Genomic DNA, 21698 nt, shown 5'->3' with positions numbered 1-21698 from the left:
TCATTTAGCCTCTCTTTCACCACATCCCTCCTTGCAATCAAAAATCTCTAAGACTTTACTTTTCAACTGTGCTTTTGTTCCAAGATCCCTCTTCCTTTACTCCCTCCCAGGCTCAGTATCCACTCACTGGCCAACATACTGTAAAGCATTTTGAGACATCTTTATATGTAATAAGTGCTATGGAAAGTTGATCACTAACTTGCTTATTTCCCTCACTAGCTATACTGCTTGTCTGATATCAACCCTGCTACCCTCACCTAATCTTGGAATCCCCTTCCCCTCCAATATTCCAGGTTGTTCATCAACACCCTCTCTAACTCTGAACTAGTAGTTGTAGTAATACTAACTATTAACATGTAATGCAAAACATTCTTGTTTTCTAGGAAGAAACTCTATTATTGACCACACAGCATTAGTTCAATGTCCCTGTATCTTGTTTGCAGGTATCTTCCCCTACAGGACATCATGTGTATGGAATGCTTGTCCCGCAAGTTGAAGGAGGCAGTTACTGTATATATGCGAGTAGCCAAGGTTGTTGACCTGTGTGCTGGCTGCTGGTGGGAGTACATGCCAACAGGTGGGTTTAAAAAAAAATTAAATGAAAAATTGGTTCACATCATAGCAATAGCGTAGATACTATTTGTGATTTGAATATTCCATAAAGTGCTAGTGTATTTTTGTAACCAACTGAATAATATGTTCTGGGCTTTTAGACTGTTGATATTTGTTGGAAGTCTGTTCCTACTCCTTTCATGAAACAGTTCCTTTTAAATCGTTTAAAATTTAAAGTTCAGTTTTCAGTGTATCATGTATAATCTACATGTGCAGCTTAAATTCTGGCTGCTACAATAGATAACGTAAAACTACATTGTCTTACATAATTTCAGGCTTTATAACTAGTAATCTTGTACCGATACAACAGTTCAGTGAATCAGTCAATTTCAAGGAAAATTTCCAAATACATTTTAATAGTATCTATGATGCAGCACAGAAGAAGACCATTTGCCCATTGTCCCAGCTCTTTGATAGAGCTATCCAATTAATCCCACTCCCTTAATCCTTCCCCACAGCCATGTAAAGTTTATCCTTTTAAGTATTTATTCAATTCTCTTTTGAAAGTTACTATTGAATAGGCTTCTTCCACTTCAGGCAGTGCAGTCCAGATCATCATAACTTGCTTCATTAAAAAAACATCCCCATGTAGCCTCTGGTTCTTTTACCAATCACTTTAAATCTGTGCTGTCTGGTTACTGACCCTTCTGCCAAGTGAAACAGTTTCTCCTTATTTGCTCTTGTCAAAACCCTTCATGATTTTGAACACCTAATAAATCTGCTGTTAACCTCCTCTGCTCTAAGGAGAATAATCCCAGATTAGAATCAGAACTTGCAGCACAGAAGGAGGCCATTTGGACCGTCGTGCCTGTGCTAGTTCTTCGAAAGAGCAGTCGTGCTTAGTCCCGCACCCCTGCTTCTTGACCGTAACCCTGTAAGTTCCTTCTCCACAAGTACCTGTCCAACTCCCTTTTAAAATGATGGAATCAGCTTCCGCCACCTTTTCAGTAGAGCGTTCCATATCCTGACAACTGAGTGGAAAAATCTTTCCATTTCCCCTCAAGATCTTTTGCCAATTATTTTAAATCTGGTGTTTGGTTACTCTAAAGTTTTTCTACTCTATCAAAACCTCTCTTTTTAAAAACCTCTGTTAGGTCTCCTCTTAACATGCTCTGTTCCAAGAACAGTCCTAACTTCTCCAATCACTCTTCATAACTGAAGTCTCTCATCCATGGTAACATCCTGGTAAAGCCCCTCTGTACCCTTTAAAGACCTTTACATCTTTCCTGAAGTGTTCCCAGAATTTTCCACAATACTCCAGTTGAGGCCGAACCAGTGATTTGTATAAAAGAAAGACATACATGACCAAAGACATCCCAAAGCGCTTTACATCCAGTGGAGTACTTTTGAATTGTAGTCACTGTTGTAATATCGGAAAGCGGCAACCAATTTGCACGCAGAAAGCTCCCACAAACAGCAATGTGATAATGACTAGATAATCTGTTTCAGTGATGTTGATTTGAGGGATAAATATTGGCCAAGACACCGAGAATAACATCCCTGCTCTTCTTTGAAATAGTGCCATGGGATCGTTTACGTCCACGTGAGGGTGCAGACGGGGCCTCGGTTTAACGTCTCATCCGAAGCATGGCACCTCCAACAGTGCACTCCCTCAGCATTGCATTGGAGTGTCTGTCATGTATTCAACCAGCATTGTAACCCATGTATAAACTGACCTAAGTTGTACACCGTGAGAACACTGACCACTAGGTGAGAGACACTCCTAACCTGGACCTTCAAGTATAAAAGGGGAAGCTCCACCCACCTTCATCACTTGAGTGCTCAGGAATAAAGGACAGGTCACAGACTGACCTCTCAAGCATGGGCCTCATGTGCATTTATACTGTGTAGTAAGGACCTATCAGTGTCAACCTAGATTTTTGTGCGCAAGGTCCCGGAATAGGACTTGAACCCACAACCTTATGACTCAGATGCGAGGGTGTTACCAACAGAGCCATGGTTGACTTATTCTAGCATAATCTCTCTTATATTCAATGCCTCGATTGATAAACCCAAGTAACCCTTGTGCTTTTTTAACCATCTTATCAACTTGTCCTGCCACCTTTTAAGGATTTGTATATATGGATACCAAGGTGTCTCTGCCCATCTACATTTTCTAAAATCATTTACAGTGTACTGTCTTTCCATATTTGTCCTCCCAAAGTACATCACTTCACACTTCTCTGCATTAAACTCCATCTGCCATGCTTCTGGCCATTTAACCATCCCGTCTGTCATCATGAAGTCTACAACTATCCTTATCACCATCTACTAAATTACCAAGTTTCGTATCATCTGCAAACTTTATAATGCTGCTCCCTACACCCGAAAAGAGTGATACTCTCCAGCAATGTTCTGCACTCTAAGGCCTTGACTTCCTTCCTTAAGTTTGGTGCCCAGAGCCGATCACACTACTTCAGTGTTTTGTAAAGACTTAGCATAATTTCCTTGCTTTTGTGCGCTCTGCCTCTATATCAATAAAGCCAAGGATTCCATATGCTTGATTAACAGCCTTCTCAACTTGTCCTGCCACCTTCAAAGATTTGTATAAGGACACCCCAGCTCTCTCTGTTCCTGCACCCCCATTAAAATTGTACCATTTAGTACTTTAAGCAAAACCTGATAGTTTGCAGTTGCTGTCTTCATGGTTTGTTTGATGATTTGGCAAGAAAACTAAATAGCTTGTCACACACTTCTGACTGGGAAGGCAAGCTGACCTACTCCTAGGCTGTTTCCAATTGTGTTCTATAACCTGGAGGTATTCAATTGCATTCTAGTGTGGGCTTGCTCTCTTTCCTCCTCATTCCCAACTACAGGGGAGTGCTACTTTCAATAGACTTACTATAATTTAGAAGTTATGGGAAGTAACCTATATCCTACATCTCCATGACACCATGCTAACCAGTGTAATGTATCATCATAATCCTATGTATCAGACTTCTGTTAATCAGGTGTATGTTCTAGATTGCAATTGTCCTTGAAATGTTTACTAACTAAAATTGTTATAATTAAATAGGCGTATTTAAAGTGTATATAGTGCCTAATTATTCTATACAAGCAAAATATGAACTGTTTGTGTGTTTAATACCAGGTTTCATCGATGCCAGTTTTTTAACATTATTAAAGAAAATGCCTGATTTGGAACAACTGTATGGGTTGCATCCTCGATACTTAGAACGACGGCGAGTAAGAGCGCATGATGCATTCAGCATTCCTGGTGTACTTGAAGCTTTGCAGGCCTGTCCAAATCTATTGGCAAGTAAAATAAACTTTCAGTAAGCAATATAGTTTAGCAAGTTAAAGGTTAATTGTGTCGCACGAGCAAAAACATGATTTTTTTAATAAACTAGTATGGCACAAAGGGCAAAAATTGTGATTAGTGATAAATGGATATTGTTTATAATCTGCATGGAATAAAGGTAGGTACAGATTATTGATATTTATAGTTGCTAAATGTATAAGTTTTGTAGCCATTGTCATTTGATTAGTGGACTTTCCCCTGAATGCCGCATTGAATTCTATTCCAAAATAAGAGTCACTTTTCTCAAGCCTTCTGGAATATTGCAAAGTGCGAAGCAGAGTCTAGCCTCATTATAGCATTGCCTCCAACTCAAATATGCCATGTGATAAGGTGTGTGGTATGCCTTGTCTCTATGGAAATCAATCGGCAAAATGCACTGGACATTATAATAACTATGTAACCCAATATTAAACACTCAAAGGAAATTAGACACTTTTTCAAATAACTCCTATCTAGTATATTACACAGTTTAAAAAATCAAATATACCTAAAGTGGCCAGTATACATGGGTTACCTCAGCTTTACTCGCAGTTGGTGAGGAATTGTAAACAAGTTGCCATCACGGCTGCGAAGTGACTGGCTGCGTTAATAGTTCTCTGGGCTGCAGGCTGATATAAACTGCATGGAGAAACTAGAGATTTCAGACAAAAAATGAAAATAGTATATGCTTAATCTATGTCAACAGGATTGGCAACTAAAGAGCAATAGAGAGATCATGTGAATTCTTAATTGGAAAAATCAAAACATTACACCAATAATATTGCAGCCAGATCTCATGAAACTAGTATCTTAATGCATCTACGCTAGTTAATGGTGCTTAACATTTTATCAAATTTTCAGCTTTGAAAAAACAATGCATTTCCAATCTAGATTATCATAGCAGTCACTGGCATTGAAAACAATGTGGCAAACTCCTGAGCCAAGAATATACAATGTTTGCAGGATTTCGTTATTCAGAGGTGGATCCAACTGGGTTTATATTTTAATTTGGATTCCAGGAACCAACTCCCAATATTATGCGGATTAGTCATTTTTACACAGTAGACCTAAATTCAGTAGGGAGGGGAGTAAAGCTGGAATTGGAAAGCATAAATAAAGAAAGTGAATTTGAAGGAGAGAGGAAACGAGCAGGAAAAAAGGTTAAAAAAACAAACTTAAAGGCACTTTGTCTAATGCACATAGCATTTGTAGCAAAATAGATGAGTTGACGGCACAAATTGAGACAAATGGGTATGATCTGATAGCCATTACAGAGACGTGGTTGCAAGGTGACCAGGACGAGGAATTAAATATTCAGGAGTACTTGACAATCCGGAAGGACAGACAGAAAGGAAAAGGAGGTGGGGTAGCTCTATTGATAAAGGATGGAATCACTGCAATAGTAAGAAACGATATTGGCGCAAATGATAAGGATGTTGAAACAGTTTGGGTGGAGATAAGGAACAATAAAGGGAAAAGGTCACTGGTGGGTGTAGTCTATAGGCCCCCTAACAGTAGCAACTCTGTTGGTCAGAGCATAAACCAGGAAATAGTGGGGGCTTGTAAAAAGGGAACAGCAATAATCATGGGTGATTTTAACCTCCATATTGATTGGACAAATCAAATTGGTCAGGGTAGCCTTGAGGAGGAGTTCATAGAGTGCATAAGGGCTGGGTTCCTTGAGCAGTATGTAACGGAACTAACCCAGGGGCCAGGCTAACTAGATGTGGTGCTATGTAATGAGACAGGATTAATAAACAATCTCTGAGTAAAGGATACCCTCGGAATGAGTGATCATAGCATGATTGAATTTCAAATTCAGATGGAGGGTGCGAAAGTTGAATCTCTACCAACGTACTAAGCTTAAATAAAGGAGACTATGAAGGTATGAGGGCAGAGTTTGGTAAAGTGGACTGGGAAAATAGATTAAAGTGTAGCACGGTTGATGAACAGTGGTGTATGTTTAAGGAGATATTTCACAACTCTCAAGAAAAATATATTCCAGTCAGGTGGAATGGGTGTAAGAGAAAAGATAGCCATCCGTGGCCAACCAAAGAAATAAAGGACGATATCCAATTTAAAAACAAAGCATACAAAGTGGCCAAAACTAATGGGAGGACAGACGACTGGGAAGCTTTTAAAAGCCAGCAAAGAACGACTAAAAAAATGATTAAGAAAGGGAAGGTAGACTATGAAAATAAACTAGCATAAAATATAAAAACAGATAGCAAGAGTTTCTATAGGTATATAAAAAGGAAGAGTGTGGCTCAAGTAAATGTTGGTCCCTTAGAGGACAAGATCGGTGAATTAATAATGCGGATCATGGAGATGGCAGAAACTCTGAACAAATATTTTGTATCAGTCTTTACGGTAGAGGACACTAACAATATTCCGACAGTGGATAGTCAAGGAGCTAGGGGGGGGGAGGAACTTAAAACAACCACAATCACTAAGGAGGCGGTACTCAGTAAGATAATGGGACTAAAGGCAGATAAATCTCCTAGACCTGATCGCTTGCATCCTAGGGTCTTAAGCGAAGTCTTGGCAGGGATTGTGGATTCATTGGTTGTAAGTTACCAAAATTCCCTGGATTCTGGGGAGGTCCCAGCAGATTTGAAAACTGCAAATGTAACGCCCCTATTTAAAAAAAGGAGGCAGACAAAAAGCACAGAACTATAGACCAGTTAGCCTAACATCTGTGGTTGGGAAAATGTTGGCGTCCATTATTAAAGAAGCAGTAGCAGCACATTTGGAAAAGCAAAATTCGGTCAGGCAGAGGCAGCATGGATTTATGAAGGGGAAGTCATGTTTGACAAATTTGCTGAAATTCTTTGAGGATGTAACGAACCGGGTGGATAAAGGGGAACCAGTGGATGTGATGTGTTTGGACTTCCAGAAGGCATTTGACAAGGTGCTACATAAAAGTTCATGGGGTTGGGGGTAATATATTAGCATGGATAGAGGATTGGCTAACTAACAGAGAACAGAGAGTCGGGATAAATGGTTCATTCTCTGTTTGGCAACCAGGAACTGAGGACCCAAGTTTCGAGCCGCGCCTAAAACGGCGCAGTCCCGACCTGGACACCCGTTTTTCGCGCCACAAAGTGCGCCTAAAAAAACCCTCCGTATTCTCCACCTCCCTGCAGGTCCTCTGGCCCTCGGCGCAGCGCAGCAGGAGCTGTAGGGGGCGGAGCCAGGTCCCTGCGCTGAAAACAGTGCCGGGACCTCTGCACATGCGCGCTCCAGGCGCCCGAAACTCTGTGGGAGGGGCCCGAAGCACGCAGCCCCTGGCCGAATGGCCTCACTGGGGCTGCGTGAATAAGGCTCCTCCCACATCCAGCTCCTGCTTCCTCCCGACTCGACTCCCGCTTCCCGCCTCCGGACAGGACCCGAAACCCCCGCCCCCCCCCCACTACCCGGACCGGATCCGATCTCCTCCCCCCCCCCGCCCCGCCGCCTCAGCCTCCAGACCCGACTGCCGCTCCCTCTCCCTCCCCACCCGACCCGAACCGAACCGACCTCCCTCCTACTGCCCCCCCGACCCGACCCAACGCCACCTACCTGTAAATCTGGTGCTGGGGACGGGCCCTGCCCGAAGTCTCGGGGCCCGGCCCGTTCAGCCTCCCCCCAATCTCCTTCGCCCCCCCCAATCTCCTTCGCCCCCCCCAATCTCCTTCGCCCCCCCCAATCTCCTTCGCCCCCCCCAATCTCCTTCGCCCCCCCCAATCTCCTTCGCCCCCCCCAATCTCCTTCGCCCCCCCCAATCTCCTTCGCCCCCCCCAATCTCCTTCGCCCCCCCCAATCTCCTTCGCCCCCCCCCAATCTCCTTCGCCCCCCCCAATCTCCTTCGCCCCCCCCCAATCTCCTTCGCCCCCCCCCCCCCCAATCTCCTTCGCCCCCTCCTCCCCCCTCCCCTCGCTGTCGGAGACACTGACAGACAGAGAATGAGAGACAGAGAGATAGACACACTGAGGGGGGCATCCCAGCACGCTGTTGAGGGCTCCTGGTGCTGCAGTCGGTAAGTAGACAATGTTTTATTTATTGATTTAAAAAAAAATGATTTCTTCTTAATTTTTTTTTGATTGATTTATAAGTTGATGTATTTATCATTTATTATTGATGATGGCTCTTTATTTGTAAAGCTGAAGTGTTTAATGTTTGTAAACTTCCCTTTAAACACCACCACCCCCCCCCCCCCCCCCACCATTCCCTACGCCTGATTTGTAACCTACGCCTGATTTTCTAAAGTGTAGACAAGGGTTTTTCGAGCGTACAAAAATCTTCACTTACTCCATTCTAAGTTAGTTTGGAGTAAGTTTTCACTCACGAAACTTTGAAATCAGGCGTAAGTGGCCGGACACGCCCCCTTTTGAAAAAAAATTCTGTTCCAAAGTGAAACTGTTCTAACTGACTAGAACTGGAGCAAACTAAATGACGAGAATTCCGATTCCTAAGATACTCCGTTCTACACCAGTTGCTCCTAAAAATCAGGAGCAAATCATGTGGAAACTTGGGGCCTTAGTGGGGTGCTGCAGGGATCAGTGCTGGGACCCCAACTATTTACAATCTATATTAACCACGTGGAAGAAGTGTAACGTAGCCAAGTTTTCTGACGATACGAAGATGGGAGGAAAAGCAATGTGTGAGGAGGACACACAAAAATCTGTAAAAGGACATAGACAGGTTAAGTGAGTGGGCAAAAATTTGGCAGACGGAGTATAATGTTGGAAAGTGTGAGACATAAAAAATTAAAGAGCAAGTTATTATTTAAATGGAGAAAGATTGCAGAGTGCTGCAGTACAGCGGGACCTGGGGGTACTTGTGCATGAAACACAAAAAGATAGTATGCAGGTACAGCAAGTGATCAGGAAGGCCAATGGTATCTTGGCCTTTATTGCAAAGGGGATGGAGTATAAAAGCAGGGAAGCATTGCTACTGCTATATAAGGTATTGGTGAGGTCACATCTGCAATACTGCGTGCAGTTTTGGTTTCCATATTTACGAAAGGATATAATTGCTTTGGAGGCAGTTCAGAGAAGGTTCACTAGGTTGATTCCGGGGATGAGGGGGTTGACATGAGGAAAGGTTGAGTAGGTTGGGCCTCTATTCATTAAAATTCAGAAGAATGAGAGGTGATCTTATCGAAACGTATAAAGTTATGAGGGGGCTTGACAAGGTGGATACAGAGAGGATGTTTCCACTGATGGGGGAGACTAGAACTAGAGGGCATGATCTTACAATAAGGGGCCACCCATTTAAAACAGAGATGAGGAGAAATTTCTTCTGAGGGTTGTAAATCTCTGGAATTTTCTGCCTCAGAGCTGTGGAAGCTGGGATAGTGAATAAATTTAAGACGGAAATAGACAGTTTCTTAAATGATAAGTGGATATGGGGAGCGGGCGGGGAAGTGGAGCTGAGTCCATGATCAGATCAGCCATCATATTGAATGGCGGAGCAGGCTCGAGGGGCCGTATGGCCTACTCCTGTTTCTATTTCTTATGTTCTTATGTAAATAAAACTATCAGAATTCGAATTAAAAGAATGGCAATCTAAAAACGGCTTATGATGAGGCTTCACTGTTAGTTTGCACTTGCTGCTTTTGTAGCAGCAAATATTTGGTGTATAAACCCTGTTACTCAAGGTAAATCTCAATAATAGGTGCTGAAGGTTTGTTTGAGATTTCCATAGTAAGTGGGTGAGGGCGGAACAATTTATTCATGTTCAAAATTATCCCTACTAGAATAATTGAAATAAAAAATAAAAGCAGAAACTCAGTTTCCCCATTGCAAAAAATCCTGAATGAACCTCCCAATATTTTGCTGAGAATTGTGTAGATTTATTTTGGCTGAACAGTATAATTTATCAAGTGTTTTAGATTTGTTATAGTTAGAGACTAGACAAATATAATTGGTTGTTGATTATATTGATTATTTTTGTGTTTCCTCAGTACCATTATCATTTTCTTTTTACTTTGGTAGGGTATAGAAACGTCCCATTTAGAATTAGTAGAAGCCATCTGGAATTACATGCCGCAGGTCCACATCTTGGGAAAGTTTCGAAATCGTAATGGTGCTTTTCCAATCCCTCCAGAAAACAAACTAACTATTCCAGTGGGAGTCAAGATACAAACACTTCATCTAGTTGGTAAGCAGCTTTTTTTATGCATTTGGTTTGCAGTGGGGGGGGGAAAGGGATTTTTATTTCAAAATCTGTTGGTTGAAACATTCCTGTAAACTTGAATTAATTTATTTCTCTTTCTTTTTTAGGAGTAAATGTTCCAGAAATTCCTTGTGTCCCAATGTTGAGACACCTGTATTTGCAGTGGGTCCGACTAACCAAACCTCAGCCTTTTAAAGACTTTCTCTGTGTCAGTTTACGCACTTTTGTAATGCGGAATTGTGCAGGTACAAAGGAAGAGTAATTTGAACATAGATGTACCATACAGAAAATGGTTATTTCTTACTTTCTATAACTATTGCAAACTACATTACATGCCATAATTTACATATATTAGTATAAAAGCATGATTTATGCTTATAATGTAAAGAACATATTTCTGAAATTTAAAAATAAATCCATTTGCTGTGTTGCATTTTGTAGGTCCCACCAATTCCTTAAAGTATGTTCCACTAGTGACTGGGTTAGCTTCAGCCAGGAACTTAGAACATTTGGAACTAGTTCGAGTACCTTTTCTTGGAGGACTGATTCAACATGTAGTTGAGGACAGCTCAAGATCAGGTGCGTGACTCATCATTATGCTTAGAATAGGTTAATGTGTCAAAAGTTTTGATTTAGTGGCTGTTTCTTTAACATGCAGTCATTGTGCTTTGGTTGTTTATCAGCCAGTTAAAAGCAAAATTTTGCACTAAGCCTATTCTTAAACTAGGTTATAAGTTTGTTATAGTTTCCTTGGTAACAGATTTGTGAATTTTCAAATGTATACAGAATTCATGGTTGGTTCAATTTGTATTTGACAGTTCCTCTTTGAATTTGAGATCAGCAATCTAAAATCCAGGAAATCATGGAAACATTTGAGGGATATAAAAGTTGCTGTTCTGTTTGTGAATAGTTGGAAAATCTCCTGAGATTGACAGTTTTGTAATTTGAGAAGAAATGGGTTGATATGCCTGAGACAGGAGTGAAATTCATCTTCAGCAGCAATGCAAAATGGGTGGAAATGGATTGGCCGCCCGTTGTACACCCGCCCGATTTTTTTTTTTCCCTTTCCATTTGATTAGAGCTGATCTGTTACCCCACTCTGAAGTTGAATTTCACTTTGTTTGTAAATGGTTTTTACAATTTTTTTTAAAGGTTATTTTAGTTCTTTAGAGTTGCGACCTTGTATTTTTGTCTATCCAAGGAGTTAGATAAGACTTGCTACTGTAAATATATAACTGTTATATCAATGTTGGATTCTTTTTGTTCACTATTTAAGTAATAAATTCACTTTGTGTATTGAACTTTAAATGAGGTCTGATGTGATACTCTGCAGCCCTTGAAGATTGAAATGAGATTTTGCGGAGGCATAAGATAGTCCAGTACCTAAAAGCAATTACTCAGCAGGATTTGCTGTCCATTTACCCAGGTGCGTTACCAAAAACTTGCGTAGATCTCAGGTTAAGGATAGGCAATCTCAAAGGTACAAGCAGATCGGATACGCCCATGAGAGTGATCTAAGAGCTGAAATGATCTGGGGTAAAAAGGATAGAAAAGACCCCCCCCCCCCCCCCCCCCCCCCAAAAGTAACCATAAATAACTGAGTCAATGCTTATGCTACGACAGAAATAGACCTTTAAAAATCATTACTTTTCTTGATGTAGGTGGTTTCAGAAATCTACATACTATTGTATTTGGAGCATGCAAAAATGCACTTGAAGTGGACCTTGGCTACCTCATCATCACTGCTGCACGTAGGTAAGTTTATGTAACATATGCCATGAACACCTTGAGTTGTATTGGCTGACTGGAGGACCATTACATTTTGTTATGATCTTGTATGCTATTTCAGATATCTCAAATCCCATTTCCAAAACAGAATTTCAAGATGTAGCAGATACATGTTAGATGTGAAGGGAAAGAAAAAAATAGTCAGTGGTTGGTTATGGCAGATGTTATATGTGTGAGCCACACGCCCAATAATTTATTTTTATTTCATTGCTGTTCTGATGTTTGTTCCACACGTGATGATTTTTAATTAGATTTTATTTATTAGTATACAAATGAATGATTTAATTAGCACATTATTCCATCAAGTTGGAAGATTTACAGTGTTGCCTTGTGATGAGTTGCATAAAATTATTTTGCTGGAATTAGTATTGAAGTTTCATATATGTTAATTTCCTGTACGCTATTATAAAAATAAGCTTTTAAAGTAAGGAACATTAATAATATGGTTAAACTATGACAGTACAGAAAGGGATAGGTCCTTGGGTAGTTAACAACAGGCAAAGAAAAATTAAAACTGGAAGCCTGTGTCAAGTGGTAGATTTGAAGAGCAAACAGATTGAAAAGACTTGTAGACTTCGAGGGGATAAGACGTTCCTGTAAATTCAATGGATGTATAAGTAACACTCAGGAAGCAAAGTTTAGATTGAGCTTCCTTTATTGGCAAGTTGATAAGTATAACTTCATAAACCTTACGAAACAGGCAATGCTAACAACATAGAATCATTGAAATTTTGGTTACAGAAGGAAGCTATTTAGTCAATCATGCTGGTGCTAGCTACCCCACTGGAGCTTTCTATTTTAATGTTTCCTTTTCTTGTACCCTTTTAATACCATCTTTAATTGTTTATCTAGTTCACTTTTATATGTACTCCACTGTTACCATTGCCATTTGGAATAATGCATTCACATCTTCCTTTACATGAAAAAATTCATTGAAACCTTTTCTCTACACCTTATACTTCTAGTAGATCCTAAATTTATTGGCCCATATTATGGATTCATCAGTCATTGGAAAAATCTTTCACTATTTGCCTCTGACTTGTCACGCTGCTTGTGTTGCCTAATATTGGATGAGCAGAAATTCCCTCCAGTTAAATATTTGGAAAATTAAAATTGTTGTCTTTGATCCCTGTCACAGACTCCATTGCCTACCTATTGACAATATCCCTCCCACTGAACCAGACTGTTTGCGACCTCAATGTCCTAATTGATCCTAAGCTGAGGTTCCGACCCCCATATTCTCTCTCTCTCTCTCTCTCTCTCTCTCTCTCTCTCTCTCTCTCCTACTCTACCTCCATAATATCGTTCGTTTCTGCTGCTGAAACCCTCATCTATGCTTTTGTTACCTCCAGCCTCAGCTATTTCAATGCTCACCTGGCTGGTCTCGCACTTTCCACTCCATAAACTTCAGCTCACCCAGAATTCTGCTGCCTGTGTCCTATCTCGCACCAAGTCCCGTTCACCCATGAGCTCCCAGTCCAGAAATGCCTCGAACTTAAAATTCTCATTCTAGTGCTCAAATCCCTCATGGACCCATCCTTCCCTATATCTTTAATCTCCTCCCCCCCTACAACCCTCTGAAACCTCTGTTCCTCCAATTCTTGTGCATCCCTGATTTCCATCTCTTCCCATTGACGGCTGCACCTTCAGCTGTCTCGGCACTAAGCTCTTGAATTGCTTCTCTTGACTGATTAGCGCATCCCTGGGAAAAGGGCATTTGCTGGCAGAAAGTTGGGCAATTTGCCCAACTTCTGCCCAGCAAATGCCCGTGAAATTCTTACGCCTGGTAAAAGCAGGTGTAAGGCCTGCTTTTACCAGCTTAAGAGTTTTAAAAACAGAAAAATAAAATGCTAACAATTATTAACGCAATAGTAAGGAAGGACATTAGCATGGATGAGGTGGAATCTGTATGGGTAGAGCTGCGGAACACTCAAGGGCAGAAAATGCTAGTGGGAGTTGTGTACAGACCACCAAACAGTCATAGTGAGGTTGGGGATGGCATCAAACAGGAAATTAGAGATGCGTGCAATAAAGGTACAGCAGTTATCATGGGAGACTTTAATCTACATATAGATTGGGCTAAACAAACTGGTAGCAATACTGTGGAGGAGGATTTCCTGGAGTGTATAAGGGATGGTTTTCTAGACCAATATGTCGAGGAACCAACTAGAGAGCTGGCCATCCTAGACTGGGTGATGTGTAATGAGAGGGGATTAATTAGCAATCTTGTTGTGCGAGGCCCCTTGGGAAAGAGTGACCATAATATGGTGGAATTCTTCATTAAGATGGAGAGTGACACAGTTAATTCAGCGACAAGAGTCCTGAACTTAAAGAAAGGTAACTTCGACGGTATGAGACGTGAATTGGCTAGAATGGACTGGCGAATGATACTTAAAGGGTTGACGGTGGATTGGCAATGGCAGACATTTAAAGATCACATGGATGAACTTCAACAATTGTACATCCCTGTCTGGCGTAAAAATAAAACGGGGAAGGTGGCTCAACCGTGGCTTACAAGGGAAATTAGGGATGGTGTTAAATGCAAGGAAGAGGCATATAAATTGGCCAAAAAAAGCAGTAAACCTGAGGACTGGGAGAAATTTAGAATTCAGCAGAGGAGGACAAAGGGTTTAATTAGGAGGGGGAAAATAGAATATGAGAGTAAGCTTGCAGGGAACATAAAAACTGACTGCAAAAGCTTCTACAGATATGTGAAGAGAAAAAGATTAGTGAAGACAACTGTGGGTCCCTTACAGTCAGAATCAGGTGCATTTATAATGGGGAACAAAGAAATGGCAGACCAATTGAACAAATACTTTGATTCTGTCTTCACTAAGGAAGAAACAAATAACCTTCTGGAAATACTAGGGCACCGAGGGTCTAGCGAGAAGGAGGAACTAAAGGAAATCCTTATTAGTCAGCAAATTGTGTTTGGAAAATTGATTGGATTGAAGGCCGATAAATCCTCAGGGCCTGATAGCCTGCGTCCGAGTACTTAAAGAAGTGGCCCTAGAAATAGTAGATGCATTGGTGGTCATTTTCCAACATTCTATAGACTCTGGATCAGTTGCTATGGACTGGAGGATAGCTGATGTAACCCCACTTTTTTAAAAAAAGGAGAGAGAAAACAGGGAATTATGGACTGGTCAGCCTGACATCGGTGATGGGGAATATGTTGGAATCAATTAAAGATGTAATAGCAGCGCATTTGGGAAGCAGTGACAGGAGCGGTCCAAGTCAGCATGGATTTATGAAAGGGAAATCATACTTGACAAATCTCCTAGAATTATTTGAGGATGTAACTAGTAGAGTGGACAAGGGGGAGCCAGTGGATGTGGTGTATTTAGACTTTCAAAAGGTTTTTGACAAGGTCCCACACAAGAGATTAGTGTGCAAAATTAAAGCACATGGTATTGGGGGTAATGTACTGATGTGGATAGAGAACTGGTTGGCAGACAGGAAGCAAAGAGAAGGAATAAACGTGTCTTTTTCAGAATGGAAGGCAGTGATTAGTGGGGTACCTCAAGGTTCAGTGCTGGGACCCCAGCTATTTACAATATACATTAACGATTTAGACGAAGGAATTGAATGTAATATCTCAAAGTTTGCAGAGGACACTAAGCTGGATGGCAGTGTGAGCTGTGAGGAGGATGCTAAGAGGCTGCAGGGTGACGTGGACAGGTTAGGTGAGTGGGCAAATGCGCTATAATGTAGATAAATGTGAGGTTATCTACTTTGATGGTAAAAACAGGAAGGCAGATTATTATCTGAATGGTGACAGATTAGTAAAAGGGGAGGTGCAACGAGACCCGAGTGTCATGGTACATCAGTCATTGAAAGTTGGCATGCAGGTACAGCAGGCAGTGAAGAAGGCAAATGGCATCTTGGCCTTCATGGCTAGGGGATTTGAGTACAGGAGCAGGGAGGTCTTACTGCAGTTGTACAGGGGCTTGCTGAGGCCACACCTTGAATATTGTGTACAGTTTTGGTCTCCTAATCTGAGAAAGAACATCCTTGCTATTGAGGGAGTGCAGCGAAGGTTCACCAGACTGATTCCCGGGATGACAGGACTGACATATGAAGAAAGACTGGATCGACTAAGCTTATATTCAATGGAATTTGGAAGAATGAGAGGAGATCTCATAGAAACATATAAAATTCTGACGGGATTGGACAGGTTAGATGCAGGAAGAATGTTCACGATGTTGAAGTCCAGAACCAGGGGGCACAGTCTAAGGATAAGGGGTAAGCCATTTAGGACCGAGATGAGGAAAAACTTCTTCACTCAGAGATTGTGTGTGTGGAATCTTCTACCATAGAAAGTTGTTGAAGCCAGTTCGTTAGATATATTCAAAAGGGAGTTAGATGTGGCCCTTATGGCTAAAGGGGTATGGAGAGAAAGCAAGAATGGAGTTGCAGGATCAGCCATGATCATATTGAATGGTGGTGCAGGCTCGAAGAGCCGAATGGCCTACTCCTGCACCTACTTTCTATGTTTCTATGTTTAAAAACCCTGTGCCATAACGTATGCTTATTTTAGCCCCGTTAAAACATGTAAATTTACTTTTCAAAAAAATCACATTTTAATTTTAAATATTTAATTAATTGCCATTTTAATTAATTTTAAATATGTAATGGGTTTTCAAAGTTTATTTGATGTGTAGAGGTGTTTATGGATCCCCATTCATATTTATGGTAATTCCATACATACGTAATCCCCATAAGCATGAATGGGGATTCCCTTTGGTTGGGCAAGGCCACGTGATCCCAGGGGCGTTTGCGAACCTCATGTGCGGGGATACGTGGGCCACTACACAGGCCTACGTGTAGAGGCCCAGGAGCGCAAGTGTCCAAACCCCCGGGACCATTAGGTAAGTTCGTAGATTTTTTTTGCAGATCAGAGGCATCTGCCCATGGCGAAGCCTCCGACAGCAAATTCAGCCCCATAATCTCTTTGTGGCTTGGTGTCAGATTTTATCTGAAAACACTCTATGTTTTACTATGTTAAAGATGCTATATAAATTAAAGTTATCCTCATAGTACTATAGAATGATACAGCACAGAAGAAGGCCATTTGACCTATCTTGCACTTTGAAATAGCTGTTCAATTAATCCCACTTCCCTGATCTTTCTCCATAGCCCTGCAAGTTTGCCTCTTCAAGTATATATCCAATTCCCTTATAAATGTTACTATTGAATCTGCTTCCGCCACCCTTTGAGGCAGTGCATTCCAGATCATTACCCGCTGCGTAGATTTTTTTTTCCCTCGTGACGCCTCTGGTTCTTTTGCCAATTACCTTAAATCTGTGCCCTCTGCTTCCCAACCCTTCTGTCACTGGAAACAATTTCTCATTATTTACTCTCAAAACCCTTCATGATTTTGAACATCTCTATCAAATTGTCCCTTAACCTTCTCTGCTTTGAGGAGAACAACCCAGTTTCTCTAGTCTCTCCAAGTAAATTATGTTTTCATCCTTGGTACCATTCTAGTAAGTCTCCTCTGCACCATCCAAGGCCTTCCTAATGATGATGCCCGGAATTGGTCACAATATTCCAGCTGGGCCCTAGCCAGTGTTTTATAAAAGTTTGACATAACTTTCTTGATTTTGTACTTTATGCCTCTTTATAAAGCCAAGGATCCCGTGTGCCTTTTTAACAGCCTTCTCAATGTGTCCTGCCACCTTCAAAGACTTGTGTACGTACACCCCCAGGTGTCTCTGTTCACGTATCCCTTTAAAATTGTACCATTTAGTTTATATTGCCTTTCCTCATTTTTCCCACCAAAATGAATCATTTCACACTGCTTTGCGTTAAATTTCATTTGCCATGTGTCTGCCCATTTCTTCAGTCTGTATGTCCTCCTGAAGCCTGTTACTATCCTCACTGTTTATTACATTTGAGTTTTGTGTCAGCTGTATACTTGAAATTATGCCCTGTATGCTTAAGTCCAGGTCATTAATATATATCAAGAGCAGCAGTGGTCTCAACACTGACCCTTGGGAGACACCACTGCATACTTTACTCCAATCTAAAACAACCATTCACCATTTTTTGTGTCTTAGCTAATTTTATATCCATGCAGCCACTGCTTCTTTAATCCCATGGGGTTCAATTTTGCTAATAAGTCTATTATGTGATACTTTTTTGAATTCTGTTTGAAAGTCCATGGGCTCAATTTTCTCCAATGCCGTTTTTTGACGTATTGCAAGAGTTACGCCCATTTTCTTTGGCCCTGACTACTCCAAGAAAAATAACTAGCAAGTTTCCCCATCCTATTTTTTGAAATTGGTGCCACTCAGCCTGTCCTTTAGCTTCGGAGGGTGGAGCCTAATGTCTGTGCCGAAAAAATGATGCCCCCCCCCCCCCCCCCGCGCATGCGCAAAAAAAAAAAATGCCGTTTTTGACATGACTGTTATGGGCACGCATGCCCAGTACACCTCCCGGTCTGCATTCGGCCATTTTTAAAGAGTCAGTTGTGTGTGAAAACTTTAATTCTCATTGGAAAAATTGGAGCTGCAATACAATATGCAACGCAGCTCAAGGACTAAGAATTTCTTTGAGGATGAAGTGGAGGCACTGGCTACTGTAATTGAGGCCAGATGGCACGAGCTGGACATCAGCAGAATGTTTCACCAAAAGAAATGAAGAAACGCTGGAACCAACTTGCAGAAGATTATTGTGCAATGGTGACCACCCCGAAGTCAGGAGGCCAGTACAAAAAGAAGTGGCAGGACCTTGGTCAAGTAGTTAGTGTAAGTAAGATTTTTTTTTTATTCAATGGAATTGCAATTGTAAATGCGACCATCCGTATATGTCCCACCCAGCAGAAAGACACCCTCTCTAAAAAGTTATATTTTCATCTTTGCAGAGGAAGGTGGCATATGATAAAAGGGAAAGCACTCGAACAGGAGGAGGCCCGGCAAATCTGCACCCACTGACACCCTTGGAAGAGAGGGTCGCTGCTTTGATGGGTCCTGCCTGGAGAAAAGCAACACCACTGCCCAAGCTGGGCCCACACTCCAGGGAGAGGGTAAGCCCTGCAAATTCCATAGTCTGGCTTTGCTAAATGTTAAGTACTGCGCAGGCTAGCCATGGGGATGTATCCGTCAGCTACACTTCGGTTGATGCAATGTGCTATCATTCATCGTGGTCCTTCAAATAAGCCTGCTGCCTGCACTATGAGCCTACTCGTGCCACCCAGCCTGCCCTTCCTCTGCTGCTAACAATTTGTCTGTTATATTTTGCAGAACTTGAGGCCAATTCTGACTAGGCTGAAGCTGATGTAGAAGATGATTCAGACGAAGACGAACCTGAAGGAGAGAACATCTTCCAGACCATGGGGGTGAGAGGGAGGGGCAGGGGGAGATGATGGATGAACACCCCACTGTCGTATTTGCTCTGGAGGCAGTGCAGGTGCCACCAGTTGAGGTGCCAGGCCCTTTCCTGAGTGGTACGAGTGTTGGTGGGACATTCCATGGTTTCTCTCAGTCTGAGGCTGGGAATTCCAGTGGGGTGCAGTGAGGCACACCCCAGGGCCTCACTGTCCGAGGCTGGGATCCCAGTGGGATGCTGCGAGCCACACCCAGGGTGAGGAGGGGAAGGAGAGCTCGATAGCACTCTCCTGAGGTGCAGGATCTAACAGATGTGGTTCAGATGATAGCAATGAGTGCGGAGAGTATTGACTGTACATGATCACTCCTGGACACTTGTCAGTGGGATGCTTGATGAGGTGTCGGGAGAAGTAACAACACTCTCTCTCTCGAGAAATGGGAACACTGTCCAGGCAGATGAGGGAGGGAATGTCGCAGGTAGCTGATACACTGTCGGTGAACGTGAGGGAGGGAAGTTGAGACACTTTTAGGGCACATATGGAAGGGGAGGTCTGAGTTAGCTGCTGCAGTAAGGGAACACGTCCAGACCCCGCGGCCATTGGAAGAATCAACTGCCACTCCCACTCCAATCCCCAGACCCTCCTCCTGAAGAGGCCCAAGCCAGTCCTTCCACATTGCCGCCTGCCCACACTCCCCAATCAAGATGTGTGCATTACCCGAAATGTTCAAAAGAATAAGCTTGGTACCAACCCGAGAAACGCTGCTCCACCGCCTGCAGGCAGGGGTGGAGTCAACAAGACCAAGCACACCGGGTGGTCTTAGAATAAGGTGGAGGAGAGATGGGTGCAGCCTTTCTTTCTTTGCTACTATTATTATTACTGTTGTAACTGTTCTCAAATTAAATGTTTTTTTTGTAAGTTATGTAAATTTACAAGTTTAAAAGTTTGTAAATGATCTTAACTGAAAACTTTAAAGTTTGATCCAAGAATATTTTTATTAAAATTAAGTATAAACAAGCGTTAAACTTTTGAACAAAATATATTTTAAATTATAACTGCATCATTTCTACTATTACGCAACTTTTTGAACTAAAGAATCATCATTTCCATTATTTGTTTCATTAACACAACACATTATGGAACAGGCCCAAACAGTAAACATGGTCCATTGGCAATAGTTGCCGCTGAGCCTTCAGGCAGCAAAGCATTCATAGATGAGCTGCTGGCGCAAGGCTCGAGCAATCGTTCGAGGTACGACGGCCCGCCCTCCTTCGCCGTCGTGCTCCGTGTTCAGGCAGTTGCATGGCTTATTCGTCGTCCTCATCATCATCTGCATCTTCCTCCTCCTCATCAGCCACTATTGCCTCAGGTGGGTCTTCTACTCCCAGCTGCCATCATGCTGCCTCATGATGGCTAAGTTATGCAGCATGCAGCACACAACAGTGAACTGACCGACAATCTCAGGGGAGTATTGCAAGTAGCCTCCGGAATGCTCCAGGCATCGGAAACACTGTTTCTATGTCACGATGTGCAACATGTTGAATTCCTGGTCCGCTTCCGTCCGGGTTACAATCAATGCAGCCCTGTACCTTTGGGAAGCCAGCAATCCTGGAGAAGCCCATGGCCCTGTCACGCATTGCCTGGGCGGTCATGGGGAACTTTATGTAGTCATTTCTCTGGGCATATCGTGCAGCAGTCACCTGCCGCATGCAGATATGTGTTGCATGTTGAGAAATGGTGTGCACATCCCCAGTTGTGGCCTGGAATGATCCAGATGCATAGAATGAAATCTCTGCATTGATTGTACCTACATCGCCTTGCGAGCACCTTTTGGAGGATTCAGAGATGTACAGGAACAGAAAAGGCTTCCACTCCATTAATGTGCAACTCATGTGACGACATGCATCGCATCATGTCAGTTGATGAGAGATAAAATTAAGGCTGTAACCTTCACTTCAACTGACAAAGCAGTCCTCTTAACGTTTCTAGGTTGCAGGTCTGTTTTTATTAACTCACAGATCTCTGTTACAACTTATTTGCGGAAACACAGCCTTGCACAGTGTGCATCACTCAGGTGCAGATATGAAGCCCTGTCTCATTTACCCAATGTGGGTAAGGTCTCCTGTCCATCATCCTACGTGCTTTGAGGTACCTCATGCAATGACATCGAATCAATCGTCTCTTTTGCAGCATCATCCTGCAGAAGGCTAGCACAAGGTATGGCATTGTCAATATTGCCCCCATAATTAAATTGTACCTTTTGCAAGAAGCTCAAAACTGCAGGGCAAGGAGTTAAAGCTTCTTTGTTCTCGCTCTCCCCAAGTTCGATGCCCTATTATGGACCACACCCAGGTCTGCGCATGCGCAATAGACTTGCTTAGAACGGGAAGCTAGGCATTCAGATGAGGACATTTAGAGCAACGAAGTCTAATGCAATTCTTGAATTTTAGATTTTTTTTTTTCAAAGCACCGCCGACCGAATGTCTCCTGACCGGGCTCGAGGGTCGGCCGGCAGAATCACTCCCTCGC

At 42.3% G+C, this 21698-nt stretch overlaps 1 protein-coding gene across 7 annotated transcripts in view; it reads left to right on the top strand.

The window, feature by feature from the left end:
• Positions 1-21698, top strand: part of fbxo38 (F-box protein 38) — a 115623-nt gene that overhangs the window by 13201 nt on the left and 80724 nt on the right. For all 7 annotated transcript variants that reach the window (XM_070878461.1, XM_070878462.1, XM_070878458.1 and 4 more), the window contains exons 3-8: positions 444-577; positions 3704-3867; positions 9871-10036; positions 10159-10296; positions 10493-10630; positions 11713-11806. In XM_070878461.1, the coding sequence (XP_070734562.1) occupies positions 444-577; positions 3704-3867; positions 9871-10036; positions 10159-10296; positions 10493-10630; positions 11713-11806 (834 nt within the window). The remainder of the gene's footprint in view (positions 1-443; positions 578-3703; positions 3868-9870; positions 10037-10158; positions 10297-10492; positions 10631-11712; positions 11807-21698) is intronic.

This window comes from Pristiophorus japonicus, chromosome 4 (genome assembly GCF_044704955.1).
Source record: "Pristiophorus japonicus isolate sPriJap1 chromosome 4, sPriJap1.hap1, whole genome shotgun sequence".
Classification (NCBI taxonomy): Eukaryota; Metazoa; Chordata; class Chondrichthyes; family Pristiophoridae; genus Pristiophorus; species Pristiophorus japonicus.
Note: the sequence above shows the minus strand (reverse complement) of the source record. Positions and strands in the feature narration are given on the sequence as shown.